Source organism: Zonotrichia albicollis, chromosome 4 (assembly GCF_047830755.1).
Source record: "Zonotrichia albicollis isolate bZonAlb1 chromosome 4, bZonAlb1.hap1, whole genome shotgun sequence".
Taxonomy (NCBI): domain Eukaryota; kingdom Metazoa; phylum Chordata; class Aves; order Passeriformes; family Passerellidae; genus Zonotrichia; species Zonotrichia albicollis.
Genome location: NC_133822.1, coordinates 6986293 through 7008041, shown reverse-complemented (window position 1 = coordinate 7008041; position 21749 = coordinate 6986293). Strand labels below are relative to the sequence as shown.

The following is a 21749-nucleotide window of genomic DNA, read 5'->3' as shown; positions in this document are numbered from 1 at the left end:
TTGACCACTTCCTTTTTTTTGGCTTGGCACTTACAGCCAGAGCCAAAGGAAAGCCTCAGCATCACAGCAGTGACAGCCTCAGCTTGCTTTTGAGTGCCCAGCTGCCAGAATGCATTTCCAAGCAATGAGATAAACTTACAGTCACCAAAACTTGGGGCTTTGCCTGTGACTCAGTAGCAGTCAAATATCCCAGCCCAGATGTCACTGCTGCCTCCCTCTTGCCAGCTCTGTGCCTTTTGTTTTGTGGTCAGGCAGGTTGGTGTAGTGAAACAGCTTAAACCAAACAAGCCAAGATTGAAAACTCCCTCCCCAAGTTTGTTGATGACACCAAACTGGGTAGTGAGGTGGAGATGTGAGAAGTGACAGCAGTCTAGCAGAGACACCTGGAAGTGACAGCAATCTTGCAGAGACACCTGGAAGGGCTGGAAGGGTGGATTAGCAAGAACTGTATGAAGTTTATTTAACAAGACAAGAGGCAAGGTCCTGCACCTGGGACAACATAACCCAAGACCCTTTAGAGGCCAGGCCATACCTGGAGTGCTGTGTTTGGTCCTGCTCTGTGCAATTCAAGACACAGTCACATTGGAGAGGGTCCAAAGAAGGGCCACCAAGATGATCAAACGGCTGGAGAGCCTGTCCTGTGAAGAAAGACTGAACCAGTTAGATCTTTTCTGCCTGGAGAAGACTTTGGGGAGACCTTGTCAGAGTATTCCAGCACTTAAAGGGTGACTGCAAAGAGAGTGGAGGCTCTCTCTTCTCAAGGAGCCACATGGAGAAGACAAGTGGCAATAAGTACAAATTGCTCAAGGAGAGGTTTCATCTTTATATGAAAAATATTTTTTATGGAGAGAACAGTGACTGGAACAAACTCCCCAAGGAGCCAGATAGGGCTGGAGGTTTTCAAGATGTGACTGGACAGGGTGCTGCATAATTTCATCAAGTCTCCCTTCTCCATGAGAGACTGGGCTTGATGATGTTTTCAGGTCCCTTCCAGCCTGGGCTGTTCTATGATTCAGTGATTGTTTTGGGGAAGTGTTCATATCTTTTTTTTTTACCCAGATGTTTGTGCATTTGGTTTGAACTGACTGCTGTGGGACAAAATCTTTAGGATGAGGGAGACAGATCTGAAACCAGATCCACTGCTGTAGGGACAGGAACATCTTTGAGCTGCACAGAGCAACTTCCATCCCTTCCCTGGATGGTCAGGGCACATGTGTGGAGAGTGAGAGATGGGTTTGAACAGTCTGGTGGTTCAGAGGCAACAGAGTCTTCTAGATGGGCACTTCCTACACAAGCACTTGAGATAGCATCACATACTGTGAAAAACAGTCGAGATAGGATCTATGGAGATCAGATACAGTCAGGATTTATTTGGTACTCTTTAGGAACACCTTTAAGTTTGTGATTAAGCCAGAAGAATATCTAATTTCCAGGTTATAAGTTAATTGAGAAATGGCCCTGAGGCAGCTGTGGTTCTTTGCCTGTACAGAAGCAGAGCTGGAGGCACTGTGAGCTGTATTTATTAACATCTCTCCAGCCAACCTTCACAGTCTTCCTTCTGCCCTCTGGATATGCAGATTCCCTGCTGTCCCTTCCCTTTTCAGTACCTGATCTCCTCCCTGCACTGCAGTGGCCAGCTCAGTGTCCCCAGTCCCCTCTGCGAGCACCCCCACCCCCCTCATGCCTCAGGACTCACCCCATTCCCCAGATCTCTCTCCATTGCCACTGTGGTTTCTTACTGCTTCTCTCTCTCCATGGAGCCACGTCCCTCTTCCTTTCCTGATCTCACAGCCATACCAGTGAGTTGTCTAGAAACTCAGACCTGATTTCTCTCCTCTCCTTGCTTCTGGTGTTAGTGCACCTCACCGGTGAGACAGGATTTGCAGGTAGGAGGAGAAGGCTGCAGAGGAAGAGGAAGTTCCCTAATGAGTTGTGCTGCTTCAGGCTTTGTCTGCAGTTCACCTGGGGGGAGAGAAAGGAGAGCTGGGCTGTATTTTTGGCTCTTAGTATCTCACTTTCATCTAAATTTTAGTTTTGGCTCCTAAATCTTCTGTTAGATCTAATCTATCATCTTTCCCTTCAGCAGATCCACTCTGAGAGCAAATATTTCCCTTTTCCTGTGTTTTGTTTAGAGGGGGATGGAACAGCTTTCTCCTGGTGTTGCAGTATCTGGTTAAAGGTGGCCTGATTTTAATAGCTGTTCCTTGGCTTCTGCTATTTAAAACATATGTTTTTCTGACGTTTAATGATGTTTGTTCTCCCATACATCCCAATGACTATAAACAACTGGTTATTTTCCAGTGTCAGTGAGTTTGAAATTAATGTAACTTATTTTCCTGTGGAGAGCAGGGACATATGCTACTGAATTGAATTAAATATTAATAGTATTATTTCCAAAGGGGTGAAGTGCAACTAGAATCAAAGAAATATAGAAAACTCTGTTCCAAGAGAGCACAAAATACATATACTTGGAAATAAACCTGTATTTTTAAATTGCTGTGGGGTTGTGAGGTTTGTGCTTTTTTCTTTTATTTACTCTTTGTTTTTCCTTTTTTTTTAAATTTCTGATTTGATTTCTTTTAGAACTGAAAGTTAATTCTTCTAATGGTATTCCATTGGCCCATGATATGTGCCTGGATGATCTTAATTGCAGCTCCCAAGGACAGGGTGTCCTGTGATACAGCAAGCTGTATTTTGCATTTCTTCTGAGCTGTATTTTCTGTTTCAGCAGGACTGAGTGGTTTATGGAGGAGGAGAGCAGGATGGAGGGGTTCCCTGTAGATCATGTTAGAAGGAAGGACTTGCCACTGTCATTCAGGATATCCTGGAAAGGAATTCTGGTGGGCTTGTGGGCTCTGGCCAGGGTCAACTGCAAGTCAGTGGAACAAATCCCAGTAATTTCATTAGGAGCTGAATCAGGCCTTTACTGGATCGGGAAAGGGGTTTAGACTTCTGTAGCAGAATGTGGATGGACTTTAGACATTTAAATTTCATCTGCAATCCAAACAGTCTGTGCTTATCAGCCACAGAAACCCACTTGTGCCTTATCTCTTTATGAGCCTCAGTTTTCCATGGCAGTGCAGTGTGTGCACGTGCTGTATGATTGAACAGAAGACTTCAGCACAAACTCAGCCTTATCCAGGAGTGACTCACAGGTTTTTCCATCCTCATTGTCTCTCAAGCTCAGAGTGTCCACAGTGTGTTTGGGGATACTCAGGGTATTTATTTGTGAACTTGGGTTCTGTGACTGTACCTCCATAAAAACTGGATTGGAGGACACCCATCATGGTTCAGAAGGTAAAAGAGGTAAAAGCCTCTATCAAGGCACTACAACAAGGAGGTGAAAGGAGGAAATAGGGATGGAAATCCTCACCTTCAGATCTTCAGGGACAAATCATGTATTTTGCATTGCCACTGATGGATAAAATAACTCCCCATCGTGGCAAGCCCCTAATCCCACAGGACAAGGCTATTAGAGGATAATCCTAACCTAAATTGCAACCCTGTGTTTGAGTACTGGTTCTCCTAATGCTCCAGGATACAATTACAGAACAAGGCCTGGAAACCACAGCCTTTGTTCTGCCTTATTGCTTAATTGTTTAATGAAGTATTCACTTCATCTAAGTGAGTGCTTTGTAATTTTGTACTTGCATGCAGCTGGCAGAGGCAAAGAACTGGCTTTTTTACAGAATAACTTGTTCTTTTGGTGGAAGAAGGTACCATTAAAAATATCAGGCTGCAATAGGAAATAATTTGAGAGATCTCTCCATAAAAAGGAAATCTCACCCTTAATAAGTGAGGGATGAAAGCACATTTTTTTATTGCTGGGTTTTTGTCCCTTTTCTTCCTTGATGCTGTGCAAAGACAGATGGAAGAGGCAGTGGGACAGCCAGTACCAGATCTTTCACTAACAGGTCTGTTCCTAGGTCAGGACACTGCTGCCATGTGCACCTCTCAAACTGGAATGGGAAAGGCCTTCCCAAATTAAGAATAAAAAAGAAATATTCAAATAAACCTTATATCAAGATAAGAGCAATATTCAGGCCCTTAAATAAGTGTAAAGTCACTACATATAAGTGCAAATAACATGAAAAAAATTATTCTAAAAACTTCTATGGATTTCAACAGTCCCCCTGTTTTACTCCTGAAAATATTCCTATTCTTAGGACAATGTGCCAGGCTCCAGGTCCTGAGTAGTTCCCTGATGAAGGTCAAGTGCTCTGAGACATCCATTCCCTACCAGCTGCAGGTAGGCAGATCTGTACCTCCCAGCATTTCGGGGATTTTGATCTTTTGAAGCTTTTCTTCCTCTTTATAACATTAGAAGGAGCTTAGACAATTAGCTCTGGGCTTGGATATAATTTTTGGCTGGCAACATGAGCTTCAGACACAGGATATCAGGAGATTTGCAACAGGGTAGGGAGAGAGAATGACCCTGGGAACAGGAGAAAATAATTTGAACATTGGAGGCTTTTTTGAGTCCCAGCCATGCAGAGGCCTTTGCAAATGGTGAATACCAAAGAAACATTGCCAGTCTGTCATACCAAGGTTTCCTTCAATAGCTATGAAAGTGTTTTATGATAACATCAGTGCAGACAGAAGGGGTGAGGTCACCTGGGTACCTTCCTCTCCTGCCAGCCCTGCCTCTTGGGAGGCTCTGCCTATGGATCCTGTCCTGGTGCTCCCAGGGAAGGTGCTGCTTCACTGGGAGCACATCCCTAGAGGGGCACAGCACTGAGAGGAGGTTCACAGGGGGCTCACTTGGTGCTTTCCATGCAGACTCTGCTGTGGGTGCTGTTTTTGTCAAGTCCATGGAATGCAGATGATGGGAAGGAAGCCATCACACAGTTGCATTTGAGGTACCAACAAACAGAACAGCATAGGACACCTGGATGTATATGGTAGATGCAAATATATATAGTTAATGTATTGTTCTTGGCCCCCAAAAGTGTCAAATGGATTTCTTTTAACTGCTATGTTCCATTTTAAAGAAAGTACAGGCCAAACTTTTTGTTTGTCAGGACACTTTGTAACTTGTTTTCATGCAACTACCATTTTCAACATCATTTAACAAGTCATTATAGACCTTTTAATAAATTATAGTCATTAACCTTGCCTAGGGTAACTGAGGGCAAGATTTTAATTCAGGCAGGGAAGAGTCTGTCCTCTAGGCCTGTGCTCAAGATCACACGAGTGGCAGAGCCAACATCAATTCAAGGACCAACAGGACACACCTGGCTCACAGCCATCTGTTGTACCTTTGCTGTGCTGCTGGTTCCTGCCCGTGCCAGTGCACAGAGGCCTCTCAGGCTGCTGTTATCCACACTCACTGCCAGCTGCCTCTGGGACCTGTTCTTGCAGTTGGAAGTGCAAAAGCCTGAGAAAACTCTGGCTCCTTTGCCTTTAAGGACATACCTGGCAGCTTCTCTGTAGGGAGTTTCCTGCAGAGGCAGGGATCTGACTCATGGCTGCCGGAGACACCTCCTGGAAGAGCTGTCATGGAATAGCCACGGGCACTTGTGATTCAGTCCGAGCAGCCTCATTAGCACCTGATTTCTTAATGGCATAAGTATAAACTTAAATTAGCAGCTATTTTTGTATCCTCCGTGCAACCAACCACCGCCTTAACAGGAACTCTCTGTCCACATGAAAGAGTGTTTTGGTGGAGCTTTTTTTTTTATTATTTTTTTCTTAATTTTTTAAATTTATATGGAAATACTTGCATAAACCTTCATTTAAACCTTTTAAAATTTCTTTGTAATTAAGAAGGGAAAAAAAATCTTCAATTAAAACTGATATTATGTAAGTTTTTTCTGAAAACCAACACTTTAACTTTGTTGAAGAAAAGATTCAAAACAGGCTGCAAAAGTATTTATTTAGCACATTTCTGGCTTAAAATACTGTCTTGCCAGGTCTTTGTTGTTGCTACTTATCGCTCTGAGGTAACATTTGCAATTTCAGCTGTTTGCTTTTAGGGATGTCACTGGTGGTGGCTCAATATCTGTGGCTCCAGATGGACATAGTCTGAAATGGCTCCTGCCTGAACCAGCTTCTCCCAGTCAGGGAAAGCTCAGAAGGAGGAAAACAAAGCCAAGAGCACAGGTGACCGCTGTCCTGGCTCTGTGGGAGCACACCTGCACAGCAGGGCTGGCTGTGGAAAAGGTGTTGAGTCACAACTGGCTGGGCTGAGTGGGGCCTTTGTAGTGAAATGTGGCAAAGCAGTTCAATTACATCTTCCACTCAGTGCACTGGTGAGAGCTGTGCAGAAGCTGCTGGGCACAAAGCTGGCATAACCTGTACCCCATTGCCATGGGCTCCTGCAGGTTTGGCTGGGCTGGACCCCACTTGCCACCTTATCTGAGTTCTTGTTGACCTGGCTGGGTTCACTGCATTCCGGAGCTGCTCGTTCAGTGTTGTTTGTTTGAATTCCTCTGCTGCTCCAGCACAGCCCACTCTACTGGTGTTTGAAGTTATAGGTTTCCCTCCCTGTGGTGGCTTTCAATAGTGAATGTGCCCCCAATCCTTCTTCTACAGTATGGGAATCTGGGGAGAATTGGCTGAAATTCCAATTACTAAAAGTCCCATGATAGGTGATCATGCTCTCTTACTGTTCACAAAGCCAGGAGTAAAACTGAGGCTCAGACAGAGACACCTGGCATTTGTATCTGTTCATATTTACAAGTGTCATGATTACCTTCACAGACTCTTGCAGAGTGCTCACCTGGCCTGAGGGATGGAATGACTCTGTGGGATATCTGCATTGCAATTGGAATATTGTTCCTGCTGGGAGAGGACCTGAGAGAATATTGTTATTTTTCAACAGCTCCTGCTGTGCCTTGGCATTTACACTCCATCTGGACTAACACCTTCAGCAGTTTTTTCTCTGCCCAGCAGACTCTGGGCCAGCAATGACAAGAACATTAGTTCATCACTTAGCTGTGAGTAGCACAGCTGATTAATTCTCATCATTCACTGCTTTTAGTGTGTCACACAGAACTTTAGAACTTCCTTTACAGCTGGGGAAACTGAGTCATGGAGAGCAGAGATGGTGCCACTTAGTTCACCTGTTGAAGTGGGTGGAAGAGGCAGCACTGACATTCTGGCTGAGAGGCCCATCCTCTGGATCCTGTTCCTGAAATCCTGAGCCATGGAGGCATGGCTGTCACACTTCACTCACCTCTTCCACCTGGCTTGCTGACACAGCCTCCTTGGAAGGTCTTTCTGAATAATTTGTTCCACCCAGAACCTCTAACCAAAACACACGGACCCATTTGGATCTAGAATTCAGACTCCCCAGGAAAGCCAGGACAGACAGACTTTCCCTAACTGGTCCAGCTGCCCAGACCCAGCTGCATTGCTCACTGGTGTATTCCTTAAACCAAACAGGGTCTCCTTTTGCTTCCAAAGATCTCCCTGGAATTTTTTTACCGAGTTGTCTGTCCTGAATCAGATTACAACTGGTCCTCCTTTGTAATCAGCGAGGATGCAAAGGCAGAAAGAGTGGGAGAAGAAAGCTTAGAGCCCTGACTTGCGGGGCTCCCGGGGTACCATTTCGGAATAAAGCAGGGCTCATTCCCTGGGCGCAGTCCAGCAGGAAAACCGGGCTGGCAGCCCCGGCCTGGCGCAGCTCCGGGAGCCGCTCCAAGCCGTGAGCTGCCATTGCCCTCTGCCGACAGCTCGGGGTACGCTGCCCTCGCTGCAAAGGGATGTTTGCTGATGCACGGCAAACAAGGCATATGCAGAACACTGAAGGATCCTGCCTCAGACAGAGATTTTTGGGGCTTATGGCTTGATTTTTTTAAAGTCCTTTCTCACTGTCGTAGCTTAAATGCTACACGTCAATCAATCAATCAATCAATCACATAATAATCATCCCCCATCAAAGCCAAGTCCAGTGTGAGTGGTTGTGCAAGGCAGGGAGTGTATGGGGAATGAGAGCTAAATTTCCCCTGTAGAGGTTGAGCTGTACAGGGACAACTCAAATAAAACATAGTGAGAACACCCAGTGATCAGGCCCATTTTACCTCAAAGTCCCTGAGATACTGAAAGGTCTATCTGTGCCCACAAAAAGGCAGCTCTGGTTCCCTGCTGGAAGTCAGGTTAATTCAAAGCAGAACTAAACCACAAGTCCTGACTGCAAGGAGAATGGATCACACTGTTGGCATCTTCTTTTTTTTTGCTTTTCAATATTTTTTCATCATGAGGTTAAATAACTCCTTAGCTCACCCAAAGCTACAATTCAAATGTTCTTTGGGGGTAAAGCAGGCAGAAGCAATGACCTGTGATAAGCAGAAGGTTGGACTGGACAGTCACATTTCTTTTCTGTCTCTGTCAGTTTGCCCAAGGTCATAGTGGAGTTTTGTGAGAAAGCCAGGAAGCAAATCAATATTCTTTATTTCTTTTGGGTTTGTCTGTTGTTATTGTTGTTTGTTTTGTCCAGGGCTTTAATTTTTTTTCTTTTATTTATGTTTCAGAGTTATCTAGTAAATTACATCCAGAAATATATTTAAATATTATAGTGAATGGGTCAGAAAGGTCTAGGACATTTAATTAGGTGGGGTTTTAGCCTATGAGCAGTCACTGGGCTCTTTACTGACTTTTCCTGTGGTAAATTCAGTGTTTGTTTTTGTTAGGAGCACTGAATAAACTGGTGCTGCATTTCAACCATCCAGTACCTCATAAAGATTTCAGGCTGTCAATGGAAATATTCTTAGGCTGCTTGCTCTGAATAAATGCTCATGTGGAAAAAAACTAAAAGCTTACAGGAACATCCACAGACAGCAAAGAAAAAGGACTTCTATCTTTGACAACTTCCATTTGACTGTGATGAGTACATAGTAGGGACCAAGTGTTTTTTCATAGGCCCTATAAAAGGATGAAGTCTTCTCTTGCTGCTAGATAAATGTTATTCCCCATTTCAAGCAGCAAAGGCTTCTGATTTCAGTGATTCAGACCAGTTTCCAAGCCTGTTAGTGGGGAGGAGTTATCAAAACCTAAATTCCTGAACTTTAGGGCTGTCATTTTATTAAATATGTTAAAGCATTAATTATAGCAACTGTAAAAATAAGTAGTAGTATTGCTAATTAATAATAGTCTCAGGCTAATGAATAAGGGGCTGGTCATCTTTGCATGGTCCCAATGAAAAAGGGGTAAATTATGTCAGTTTTTCAATCCTCTGTGTGGGTGCTCTGGAAACCTCAGTGTTTCTTTTGTTGAGCCTTCTTTCAGAGAGCCACATTCTCTCATTACCCTGCTCTTCCATCTGTTATGTCTCAGATTTGTGGAGCCATGTAAGAGTGAGTAGTTGAGTCATGTGAGAATCTTAGCATTCATTAAAACAAAATTAACCCTCAAGGAATGAGAGAAAAAAATTCAATAAAAGTTCTGACTTCACACTGAGGTCTCAGAACCAAACCAAAAGACATAAAAAGAAAAAGCACACTAGTGAGGTCCTAAAAAAGAAGGGATATTAACTTGGAATTATTCACCATGTCTATATTTCTACAATATCCTAACCTTCAGAATGGGGATTTTTTAAAAATAGGATTAACTCCCTTAAACAACTGATGATAAAAGTTTTATTGGCATGAAGGGTGTATTTCATTAAGCAGGTACAAGAAACAAAATATTCCTATCTAGACTGAAGACCACATTAGAAGAATGACTTCATGTGTTCATTTCCTTTTTCCTTTCCCCTGTGTTCTATATATGATTTACTAATTCTTTATTGTTTCTTTCCAGAAGCATCACTCACTGTCTACACTGAGAATGGTTTTGGGCCAGGAAGTGGAGACGACCAAAGGAGGTATATATTTCACTTTATCCTTGATGCTGACAGGGCAGAGTGGACAGGGAAAACATCACTCATCTTTCCAAACATGATTTCATCCACTGTAATTGTTTATAGGAGGACAGGTCTGGAATAAAACTCGAGTGCCACTTTGGAAGACCTCACGCCTTCTCTGTCATCAGCAGCTGAGGCAGCCTGAATGTCAACATTCCCTTAGTGCAGGGAATGTGTCCTTAAAAACTCCTTCAGGAAGCAGAGCTGCTTCTGCTCCCTCAGCCATGGCCCATTGCATCAGAGCTCGTGACAAGGGACAGACACTGCCCTCCATACCTGTGCTGCATTTCTGGGAGGGGATGGTCCCATTCCCTAGGATGATGGAGACCTAAATCTGTGTTAAATCCAACAGGTTCATCTGCACTGCCATCAAAGTGAGGCTAAAGAGTTGGTGGGAAAGTTTATTTTTAGTTGGAGTCCACAGCATTACAAGTGTTGGTTTTGGCAGGCTGAAAACACCATCCTGCCTCTAGGAGGGAAAATTGAAAACTCTCATATTAAGTAGCTTATGAAAATTAATCATTACTCAAACACATTTTAGTAGTAGAAATTCCATTAAGTATTTTGTAATCTGGTTCTGCTTTAATTTCTTTGTCTATAACAACCATAATCAATAAAATATACAATAACCCTATATGTTCCCACTATCATGACTCCAGGATACAAATATTTAAAAGAAATGTTAATGCTTTCAAACTCATAGCATGAAAATTATTACAGTTGGACACAACAAAATTTAATTAACTCTTTCCCCCTTTCCAAATACCTGGTGGTATTAGGGGTATATGTCTTCTATTTTATTTTTAGAAAATCTAGGGTTTTGACAAAAATAAATCCTAATACTGACCATAAGCAGCCAGGAGGTGGTACATCACACTGTGGAGAGTGAGAAATGTACAGCTCTGATGGTTTTTTCCTTCCTCTGCAAGTGTAAAGCAGGGTGGGAATGCATTATTCAGCAGTGAAATTCAGAATTAGTATAATTGAGGTGCAGTGCCAGTGGAATCAAGACAAATGAATCCTACTCATTGCAGTATGAGATTTGTCCTATAGCTTTAGGTCTTCATGGAAATTTAACCATTTGTCTAGTCTCCTTATTGCTCAGATACAGCAGCCAGCATTTCCATGAGATTATTTAAATGTAGAATTATTAGAAAAGTTTGCAGCTACAGAGATAGATGGGTTTTACATAAAACCCCTGCTCTTTGTAGCAACACAGTGTGATATTGAGAGAGATAATGGTCAGAAAGTACATTGCCAGGCTTCTAATGAGAAACTGTTGACAGTAGAATTACCCCAACATTCATCAAAAAGCCAATAAATGTCAAGCAAGAGGCCTTTGATGCAGTAGCTCATAATTCCTGTTCAGAAGCCTCTGCAGTCACTTCAGGGCACACAGTCATCCTGCATTTCTGCTGATTTCCCCAGAAACTTTGTTGCTGAAGAAATGCAAGGAGCAGGTGTCAGCATTCCCAGTGCCACGGGCTCACCAGGAGACCTCAGGCCCAGCACACTTGGCCTCAATTCCCCACCTGCAGTACAGGAGTGACAGCACAGGAATCACCCAGAGGCAGTTCTGTGAAGGACACACTGCTGCCTTCCAAATGCTCACAAATCATGAGCTAGGTGGTAAAAACTCTGCTGCTGACTCCTGCCACTGAGGTAGCCATGTATTTTTAATGTGAACTACATCCAGCTTTTTGGACCTTTGTAGGACATATTTTCAAGCTCTCTCCTCCATAGCTACAGGAGATTACTTCAAACCAACCCCAAACTAATTCTTACCCAGGCTGCTGAATTCTGGGTTGGGTGGCCTTAAGGAAACTCCATGAAGTTTATATAAAAGCTTATAAAAGCTGTCCTTGGGCTCTGTGGAGCAGAGGGTATAAATACCTTGCCCATTACCCATGTCTTCTGTTTAACTCTACTTTCAGTGCATATTCCCCAGGTGATGTGGTGGGGCAGGTCATTGCCTGGTCCATGAATTAGGAATAATTTTGTGCCTTGCATTATTTGTCACATTTGCCTTGTTCATGAGGGGAGCCTGAAGCTACATCCCAAGTAAAACAATCATATCCTCTACATTTTGCCTTTGTATCTTTTCTCAAATTTCCAGGTAAGGGCTCAAAGCCATTCTAAGGCCTCCATGGACTCTGAGGCAGTTCATTCCATTCATGCTGGCAATTCCTGGCTTGTGTATCATGACTGGTTTCCATTCCAGCTGTTCCTGTATATATGGACAGAAAATGTGTCCCTGTTGGTCATTTCCAAGGATTAGCTGCATCCTAGAGGCTGTGTGCAGATGGAGTTGCACTTAGTTTCCAGAGCCACATGCTGTTAGGGTGACTTGAAACTAGGCTAATTACCTGGCAGACTTCTCTGCAGAGAGATTCTTTAATAAAAATGGGGGGGGTGACAAGGGATAGCATCCTTGCTATTTTGGGACAAACTCTTCCCTCAGGCAGCAGATAAACACGGTGATAAGGCTCCCAATCTATCATTTGATTTGCTGTTTCTTGGCTGTGGTACTTAATTAACAATTCTGGAACTGCTCTGTTTCCCAGGAATAGCCTGTAAATCCATTAAATTAAACAATAAGGGCAGATGTGGGCAAAAATAAAAAGCCCATGCAAGTCAGAAATGAAAAATTAAGTTGTTTTGTCAGTCTTCAGGGGCCAGTATAGGAATGTTATAAAACCTTCTGAAGCTTTTCTGTCTCGTGTTCAAGCAAGAGGGAAATGTTCTGTGGAAACCAACATTTTTAGAACTGATGATTGCTAATTACAAAAGCACTAGTGACAGGACAAGGCAGAGTGGTTTGAAACTGAAAGAGGATAGGTTTAGATTGGGTATTAGGAAGAAATTCTTTAATATGAGGGTGGTGAGGAACTGGAACAGGTTTTCCAGAGAAGCTGTGGATGGCCCATCCCTGGAAGTGTTCAGGAGCAACCTGCTCTAGTGGAAGGTGTCTCTGCCATGGGGTTGGAATTAGAAGGTCTTTAAGGTCCCTTCCAACCCAAACCATTCTATGGTGATCCCATAATTCTATTATTACATAACTACTTTACTACATGAAAAAGTACAAGTATTGTGAAAACTGAGTTAAAACAAAATATATTTTCTCTTCAAGATCTGAATGGAGTTAATAATAATGCCAAACCCTGTAGATGGCAATCAACTGTAGAAGAATTTCTGAATTTCTGAAACAATGTGCTCATCTAAACTGTCACTCATGCTTTAAGATGGCCAGTGAAACCATTTTATTACTGCAGTTAGCTGAAATGGCACTGTTCTGCAAAAATCAGATAATGTACTTATTTCTAAAAGCCTGGAACAAAAGAGCCAGTTGAGATTTGCTGAGTAGCTGCAAGATAGCCATTAAATATAAATATTTTTAAAAACAATTTACTCTTTCCTAATGCTTTTAGAGCAGCGTGTGGGAACAGAGGCTAAGTGCAGCATCTTACTGCATTGGAAAGGACATGGTGAAGGTTACTGGGCTCCAGATTTAACTCTTCCATCTCACAATTGCTCATAACAGTTTCTAACCTATATAAACTGGGTGAGTTCGTAAAAAACTTACCCATCTTTCCTGGTGGTAACAATAAAAAAATTTATTTTTAAAACAGCTAGCACCAATGATGCACATTTTTCACACTCAATGTGAAACAGTGTAATGGTCAATTAAAGTTTAAGTTTCCACTCTTAAAATTAAAACTTGTAGCAGAAATGAAAATTTTGTTCTTTTGAACATGTAGATGGAAAAGGGACCTTGTGGAACTGTGTAATTGATATTTCCACATCTGGAGTTTTAGTAGTCATAGGTAGGATTCATTTGATATAACTTAAAGAGATTCAAGTCTGCTCCAAGCCCTTTAGGCTGCTTCTACTGTCAACAAAGAAAAAAGGCCCATCCATACTGTGATTCACGTGGTCTTGCTTAGATGTCTGTTTAAGGATGAGATGGATGAGCCCTCATGATCTGGCTGTGTTGAACTTGAGAAGAAATGTGTTTGCTGGGAGATCGTCCCGTGCTGATCACCATGGACTGATACCAAGGCTCCTTTCATCCACTACAGCCATCAATAACACATCCTCAGCAAATCTGCAGATTCTCCAAAATTGGGGCATTGGCTGACACCCCAAAAGGCCTGGCTTCAATCCAAACCACAACCCAAGGAGAAATGCAAGTTTCTTCACCTGGGAAGAATAACCAGTGCAGGACAGGTGAGGAGTGGAGTGGCAGAGCACAGTCCTGCTGGAAATGGGCTCCCAGGGATGCCTGGCTGAATCCAAGGCAGGAGTGCACTCTCCTCACAGAACAGACAAGCACACCCTGAGCACTGCTCACAGGCCAGCACAAGGGGGCCTGTTCTGCTCTCCTCTGCCCAGATCTGCTGAGGCCATATTTAGGCTACAGCCCAGTTGCAGCACAACCAGTACAAAAGGGATCTGGGGAAACTGGAACTGGTCTACTGGAGGGATGCCAAACTGGTTTCCCAGAGAACATGACCTACAGGGAGGGTGGAGGAAGCAGGGCTTGTCAGTCTAGCACAGAGGAATGAATCTAAGTGTGGTCTACATGCAGCCTGTGACTGCTTAAGAGAGTTACACAGATAATGGAGCTAAACTTTCTCAATCATGCCAAATAATGGAACAAGGGGGAGTGGCCAGAAAATGTTGCTTCAAGGCTTAGACTGGACATTAATAAAAAATTCACCTGGAGGGTTGCAACTGATTACACAGAGGGAGCATCTGAACCCCAATTTTTTGAACTCGTCAAGTCTTTAAATCCATGGCTGAACTGGTCCAGTGCTGTAAAAGCCCAGCTTTGAGCACAAGGATGGACTTCCCAACAAACACAGCAGCCTAAAAAGTACAGCTGGGGCAAGACACTGCCTTTCACCCAACCCATGCTCATCCTCCCTGCAGTCAACAAAACCCTAGAGCTGGGAGCTGAACTGACGGTGGGAAATCAGGATTTGTGGGGGACAAACTGCTGACACAGCTCACAGGATGATATGAAGAGCAATGCACAACTGTGTTACAGGCTTCTGTCTGCAACACTCTAACAGTCCTGGAATCCATTATCATACCTACTACCATCATCTCTGGAATGTGTCCAAGCCCTTCAATTCTCTATTAATAACAAGAAATAACAATTCTCATCCAGAACTATGGAGGGGAGGTTCTGTACAAGGTGATCTGAGCTCTCCCTCAGCCCCTGTGACTCCATATGTAAGCAGAGACACATTAAACTGTTTTTTGCAGCAGAGAGTTACTTTTAAAACCACAGATTAAATTCACTGCTATCAAGGAAAACCCATCTTCTTTGATTTTTCTTAACATTTATTACATACTTAGAGTAAATTTATTGCCTGGCATTTGTAAGAAGAGAAATTTAACTTTCAGTAAGAATAAAAATATAGTTCCCAAAGGCAACTGTGTGAAGAATCATAAAGCACAGCTAAGGTTTGTTTAGAGACAGGACTCATTTCTTCTCCTCCTGAGAGTGTGACCAGACAGGCTTTCGCTTCTGAACAAAGGCTTCAATGCCTTCCTGCCCATCTCTCAAAGTCAAATTATCTACCATGACCTTAGTAGTTATTTTGTAAGCAGTGTCAAGGTCCTGGCTTATCTGTCTGTAAAAGGTGGCTTTCCCCAAGGCCAGGACAGATTTGCTGCTCTCACATATCTTCTGAGAGATTTTCATGGTCTCTTCTTCCAGCTTGTCTTCTGGTACCACCTTGCTGACAAGCCCGTGCATTAACGCTTCGTGGGCAGAGAGGGGTTCACCCGTGAAAAGCATCTCCAGAGCCACCTGGAAAGGACAAATATTGTAGTAAGTCAACCCAGCTCAGTGCTTTGCTTTGTTTGGGGAATTTCAGCCTCCTCCTTCAAGTACAAGTTATTATTTTCATAAATGATTTAAGTTTTTTGGTCTTTTACACTGCCAAGGACCTGTTAGGAGGTCTCAGCAAAGAGAAGGGTCTAAAGCTGGTCTCTTCAAACCTGCCCACTGCTTCCAGCTGTCCTAGGCTGACACCCCTGGGTTTCTCCTCAAAAGCCCACAATCTCTAGTGATTGCTGTAGGAATTAAAAGAGAAGTGGATCATCTACAAAGTCAAATGACTAAACTTGGTATTTTCAGCTGGGCATTTTTTTTTTTTTTAATTTTTTGTGCAGTTTTTGAAAACACCTGTCCTAGTTTTAAGTTTAGTATGAGTGGTTTTAAATATGGACTTTTTATAAATACATTATTTCAGTCTCATGCTGCTTCCAGCATCTGGTGCTTGAGGCTTGAGACTAAAAATTCCCCCAAATACTCAGTGACTATTCAATGCTATGTATCAATAAAGTTTTCCAAGACTCCTGGAGTAATTGACCAATGCCTGAATCATAAGAGCTGATTATCCTCATTAGCATCTTTGTTCTGGTAGCTACAAACAGTAGCAACTTCTTTTGTTAAAAGCTAAAAATCACCAGTTCTGGGAACTGTAGGGAATATTCTTACTGCTTTGAAAAGTGGCACAGAGAAAAGTATTTCCCAGACATTTTAAAAAGGTAATGCTACAGCCCAGAAATACTAACTCAGAAACAGCTGCAAATGCACACGAGAGCAGCCTTGGAAAAATCCCCCATGGACTCTGTTTGAACAGGATGTCCCTGCAGATGGGAAATTTCAAGCTGAAGCTTTTATCCAGCAATGGGATGTGTGCAGTTCAGTCACTGCATCCCAGCAGAGCCCTGCTGGGCTTGGACCATCTGCCTGCATGAATCCAATTGGCTTTACAGGTTGTACAGTTTTTTATGCAGTGAGAGATGTGCAGCCACAATCAGTAGGACATAAAACAGGAAGACACTACAGGAGGGTTTTAGATGCTATTTAAAGCATCTTGATCTACAGCCAGGCAGATCCTGCTGGCAGTGAAATGTCATTGCCTGGCAAGAATTGATGCCTCGGTGGGATTGTTATCCTGAACTTGCAGGGGTTTCCTCCTCAGGGGAGAACATCATTGGCTGAAGCCCTGAGCTGTCTGTTGGGAAGGAAAGGGATTGCTGAGCTGGGGGCTGCTGGGACGAGCTCGTGCTGGTTGGAGTCACATCAGTAGAAAGCTGCCTTTCCTAAACAAGAGCTCACCCTTTATTATTTTTCCCACTCCAAAGAGTTATGGAGATGCCTTTTGAAATAAAATATTTTGAATGTTGCACTGCAGGAAAATAAAGTTCGGGCAATGGAACTAAAACTCCTAACACAGGAACCAACTTTATGCAAAATTATGAAGAATATCTGGAAAGGAAGCTTACCTTTCTTGGAAGAGATCTGCCCAAGGCCACAGCTGGTGTGGAGCAGAAGAGCCCAATGTTCACTCCAGGAGTAGCAAACTGAGATTTCTCACTGGCCACTGCGATGTCACAGCTTGCCACCAGCTGGCAGCCAGCTGCTGTAGCCAGGCCGTTCACTTTGGCGATCACTGGCACTGGAAGTTTCTGGATTAAAGTCATAACCTGTATGCACAAAAGAGGGGTCAGGATGGAAATTCAGGGTGACACAATCCTGTTTTGGAAGCCATCATAAGACCCTTCCTCTCTATTTACCAAGAAAGCCCAAACTGTTGGACCTTGGTTCCTTTCTGACGAAAGGATGATGAAGGGCCTGGGGATTTCACGCATTTCACAATACTTTTACAGCATTCCTTAAATATGGGCTCAGCAATGTCTTAGAGATCATTACTTCTGGAGCAACTAGAACAAAAGGTTTCCAAGTACTCACTGTTGTCACACTGAGGAGGATTAGGGGTCAAATTCTAGCTCCACCACTATCAAAGGGGATTTTGCCATTCTCTCCAAAGGCTCCAGGATTCACTTTAACTTTCCCACCTCCCTGACCTGCTCTTTAACAAAAACTTGGACAACCAGTGAGTCACATCTTACTTTCAGATTGTCTACTAGTTGTTTAAGCTGATCCTGAACTTTTAACTAAATAAATGCTGGGAAAGAACATTTGATCACAAGTGATGTGAAAGTAGTTATCCCTAGACTTCTAGAAAAGACATTGCCCAAATACTCAGCTGCAAGGAACTAAGGCTAAACTCAGGAACACTCCCTGACTGTGCCCATTGTTGGAGACATGCACATTGCCATTCTAGCCCTTCTATGTACATGTAGAGAAATCCAGAACAAACATAATTTCACCAGGATCAGGCATTCAAATAGCAGAGCAGCAAAAATCAAGGAATCTGAAGGAATAATCTGTACTTTAGCAAGCAGATGACCAATGCTGTCCCTCCTTAAACCAATGCTTGCTCTTAACAGCAGGCAATGGCAGAGACACTCAAGAAGAACTGCTTACCTCTGCACATAGTTCAAATACTTGGGAATGATGCTTCACATCATCTTCACTTGACAGTTCCTTTAAATCATGGCCAGAACAAAATACAGGTCCTTTAGCTGCAAAGAATTTCAGGAAAAGTCAGTCTGAAGTAATAAAGAAATCAGGGGTTGAGCGTATCAATGTCCCAGCTAAAGGCATGTCAATGACATATCAATGTTCAAAAAGGAGTTTGGGGAGGGAGTTTTGAACAGAATTCCAAAATATTTCCTTCTGGGTTTTATGGTAACTTTAAATTGCTGCAGTGCAACATTTGAGCACAGTAACAGCCATTGCCACTTTTCAAGGTCTCATTTTACTTCCATTACACTTAACTCAGAAAGAATGCACTTCACCTCTGAGCCCAGTTTTGTGTAAGGATGTTCAAAACAGCTCCTCAGTACAACACAAGCTTATCAGCTGGAGCAAGGCTGGAGTGCTCTGCTCTCAGACTGATAAATATACTTAGTCTCTATTTACTGTACCCAGAATTAATAATTAACTTTTGCTAAGTAAGCATCAGTATTTTTTCTGTCACGGTGCTGAAGGTCACAATGGAAAAAGAAAGAAAAAAGGTTATTCTGCAACAGGAGAACCAGAAGGGTTGTTGGAGTGTTTTCTCCACTACTAAACTGTCATCTAGAGAACCCCCAAAAGCATATTTAGGGTTTGGACAGCAAAAGAGGAGATTTCTGTGGAACTAAACTTTGGGTTTACTAAGATCAAAACACTCTATACAGACACACAATCTTTACAACAGTTTTCCTTTGCCATGTCACTACCTGCCATAGAATGAACCAATGTGATGTTTTCCAATCCTTCAGAACTTCTCAGATATTTGTATGGATGTGATATTTCCAGCTACACCTATGCAGATCAAACCTTACCAACGGATTTGTTTCTTAAGAACCAGATTACTGGGACACAATCTATCTAGAAATAACCAGACAATTGTCAGTCAGCTCATGGGGTTGGCAAAATATATCTGGAGATGAATTACATTAATTTGAGCCTCATTGAAGAATCCACTGCAAAGTCTGTGTTAAAGGCCCAAAGAATTCTCTGAGCAATCTTTTATTTTCTTGCAATTTCTTCTTTTGTGTTTTATTCTGCAGGGGAATTAGAAATAAACAGGAATGTGCAATTTCTAAAAAACTAAAATCAGTTGTGCTCACAAACTCCCAGAGCACTGTACTCCCAAAGAAGAGCCTTCAGTGTTTTGCAAAATTTCCAACTGCTGTTTGAAATGAGGAATATGTATATTTAAACTCACCCCTGTGAAATCAGCTCTCTTCTACTCTTGTGTGTGTGCCCTAATACAGAGTTTTCCTCTATGTATAGGAAACAGCATGATCCTAAATTAATAAAACAATTTATCTGAGATGTTTGGAAGGGGGGAAAGGGAAGGTTATCTTAAAATAGCAAGAGGAAAAAAAAGATAGCCTAAGTATATCTCAAGTTTCATTATCTTTAAGAACTCTACAGCTTAATATGTAAATGGAAGGAAACTGTAACAGGCTCTGGGAGAGGCTGTTTTACATCTGTGGGTCACTGGTGTCTGTGGTATTGATATTGCAGTATCTTTTTCACTGGAGTGTTTTTAAAAATAGTTCTGACAAACCAAATGATGGGGCTGATCCTGGCTCAGAGCAGGGAAGCAGAGCACTTGATTTGCAGAAACCTTGTTTTTCACTACAGTCTGTACCTGTCAACAGGGCAACAAGCGCCATCCTACCTTTGCCTGTTCCTGCACAAAACCCCTGTGTGGGGATGTTAATGCTTTGGTAACTCTTAGAACTTTTTTTTTCGTTTGGCTTTTGTTCTGTTTAAAGTATTCCTTCCATACAATCTTAAAAAAAAATTAACCCTGACCCTAGGATGCCATACCCCGACTGAATTCAGTGCTAACATTTTGAAGCGTGTTAATGCTTAGACATGTTGGCTAAAACCAAAAGCGTAACAAAACCCCATTGGGTCGTTAGTGCTGAGTTAGGAATGAGGAATTAAGTACAGGAAAGGGGAAGCTGGGGTGAGTACAGAGGAAGAGCGTGACAGGGAGGCCTGCCGGGCACTGACAGCCGCGGGAGCCTTAGGGAAGCACACAGGTCCCTTCCCGCCCCGTTTCCCGTTATTCCCAGTGAGGTTTGGGTTTCGGCTCCGCTGTGTCCCTGCCCGGCCGGTGCCGCGGTACCCGCGATGACGATGACGCGCAGCTCCCGGCTCTTGACGTCGTGCAGGAGGTCCCGCCGCAGGCTCTGCAGCATGGGCAGCGACAGCGCGTTCCGCCGCCGCGGGTTGTTCAGGACGATGGTGCTGCAAAAGCCGTGAAACACGGCGGGGTTACGCTCACCGAGCTCCGAACGCGGCCGCGTCCCGGAGCCCCTGGAGCCCCCGCTCACCGCACGCCCCCCGCCTGCCGCAGCTCCGTCAGCGGCTCCGCCGGCGGGGCCTGCCCGGCCCCCGCGGCCGCGGCGCTGCTGAAGGCGGCCGTGAGGGGCCTCCGCAGCCGGCACAGCCGGGCCGCCATCGCTGCGGGGTCGGGCAGGCCGGGCCGGGCAGGGGCGGAGCGGGCCGGGCGGGCGGAGCTCCGCGGCACCGGGGCCGGCAGCGCGGCCCCAGCCCGAGCCCGGCCGGGTGCTGCTGCCGGGGCACCGGGTCACAGAATCTGCTGGGTTGGAAAAGATCGCTGAAGAATATCTATGACCAAACAGACATTGTCAACCAGACCATGGCACTGAGTGCCCCGGCCAGGTTTCCTTATACAGCCCCAGGGACAGTGACTCCAGCTCCCCGGGTCGCCCCAATGTCCAGTCACTCTTTCTATGAAGAAATTCTTCCCAATGTGCAACCCAAGCCTCTCCTGTCACAGTTAAGATCATATCCCTTCGTCCTGTCGCTGGTTGCCTGGAAGATGAGCCTGACCCCCACCTGGCTGCACCCTCCTGTCAGGGAGGTGCAGAGAGTGAAAAGTTCCCCCCTGAGCCTCCTTTTCCCCAGGCTGAGCCCCCTCGGCTGCTCCACCTCAGCCTTGTGCTCCAGCCCCTGCCCCAGCTCCATTGCCCTTCTCTGGGCCCTCTCCAGCCCCTCAGTGCCCTTCCTGAGCTGAGGGGCCAGAACTGGGCACAGCACTCGACGTGTGGCTCACCAGTGTCCATGGACACATCATTCCTAGAACAGACCATCCACACAAAGCCTCCCTCGGTCCTTCCTGCACTGGAAGGCAGGGGTGGGCAGTGGTGTCATTAATGAGTAGCTGGGATGTTGGAGAGCGCTCAAAAATGGGATAATTTCTTCAGATTCCACTGAGCACCTGCATTTGAGACTGTGGGTTGGAGATTAGGACTGTGCTGAGTGAACTTGTCAGTGGCACTGGGGTGGATCTGTCATGAGAGAGAGAACAGCAGTGTCATGCAGAGAAAATGACATTGCTTTGAGGCCCAGAGTAACTGGCATGACATGACATTAAGTTCTGTAGGGTTACGTGAGAGCTAAGAAGATCATAATTTATTCACTGGGAATTCATCATCTAGAAAT

The 21749-nt window shown here is 44.0% G+C and overlaps 1 protein-coding gene across 1 annotated transcript; it reads right to left on the bottom strand.

Moving 5' to 3' along the window:
* Positions 1 to 13442: 13442 nt before the first annotated feature.
* Positions 13443 to 20783, bottom strand: ECHDC3 (enoyl-CoA hydratase domain containing 3). The gene is made up of 5 exons (XM_005489265.2): positions 20615 to 20783; positions 20407 to 20528; positions 18198 to 18295; positions 17153 to 17353; positions 13443 to 15665 (listed from the first exon to the last, which is right to left on the bottom strand). The coding sequence occupies exons 1-5, from the start codon at positions 20740 to 20742 to the stop codon at positions 15336 to 15338; spliced, it is 879 nt and encodes a 292-aa protein (XP_005489322.2). The 5' UTR covers positions 20743 to 20783; the 3' UTR covers positions 13443 to 15335.
* Positions 20784 to 21749: the final 966 nt, after the last annotated feature.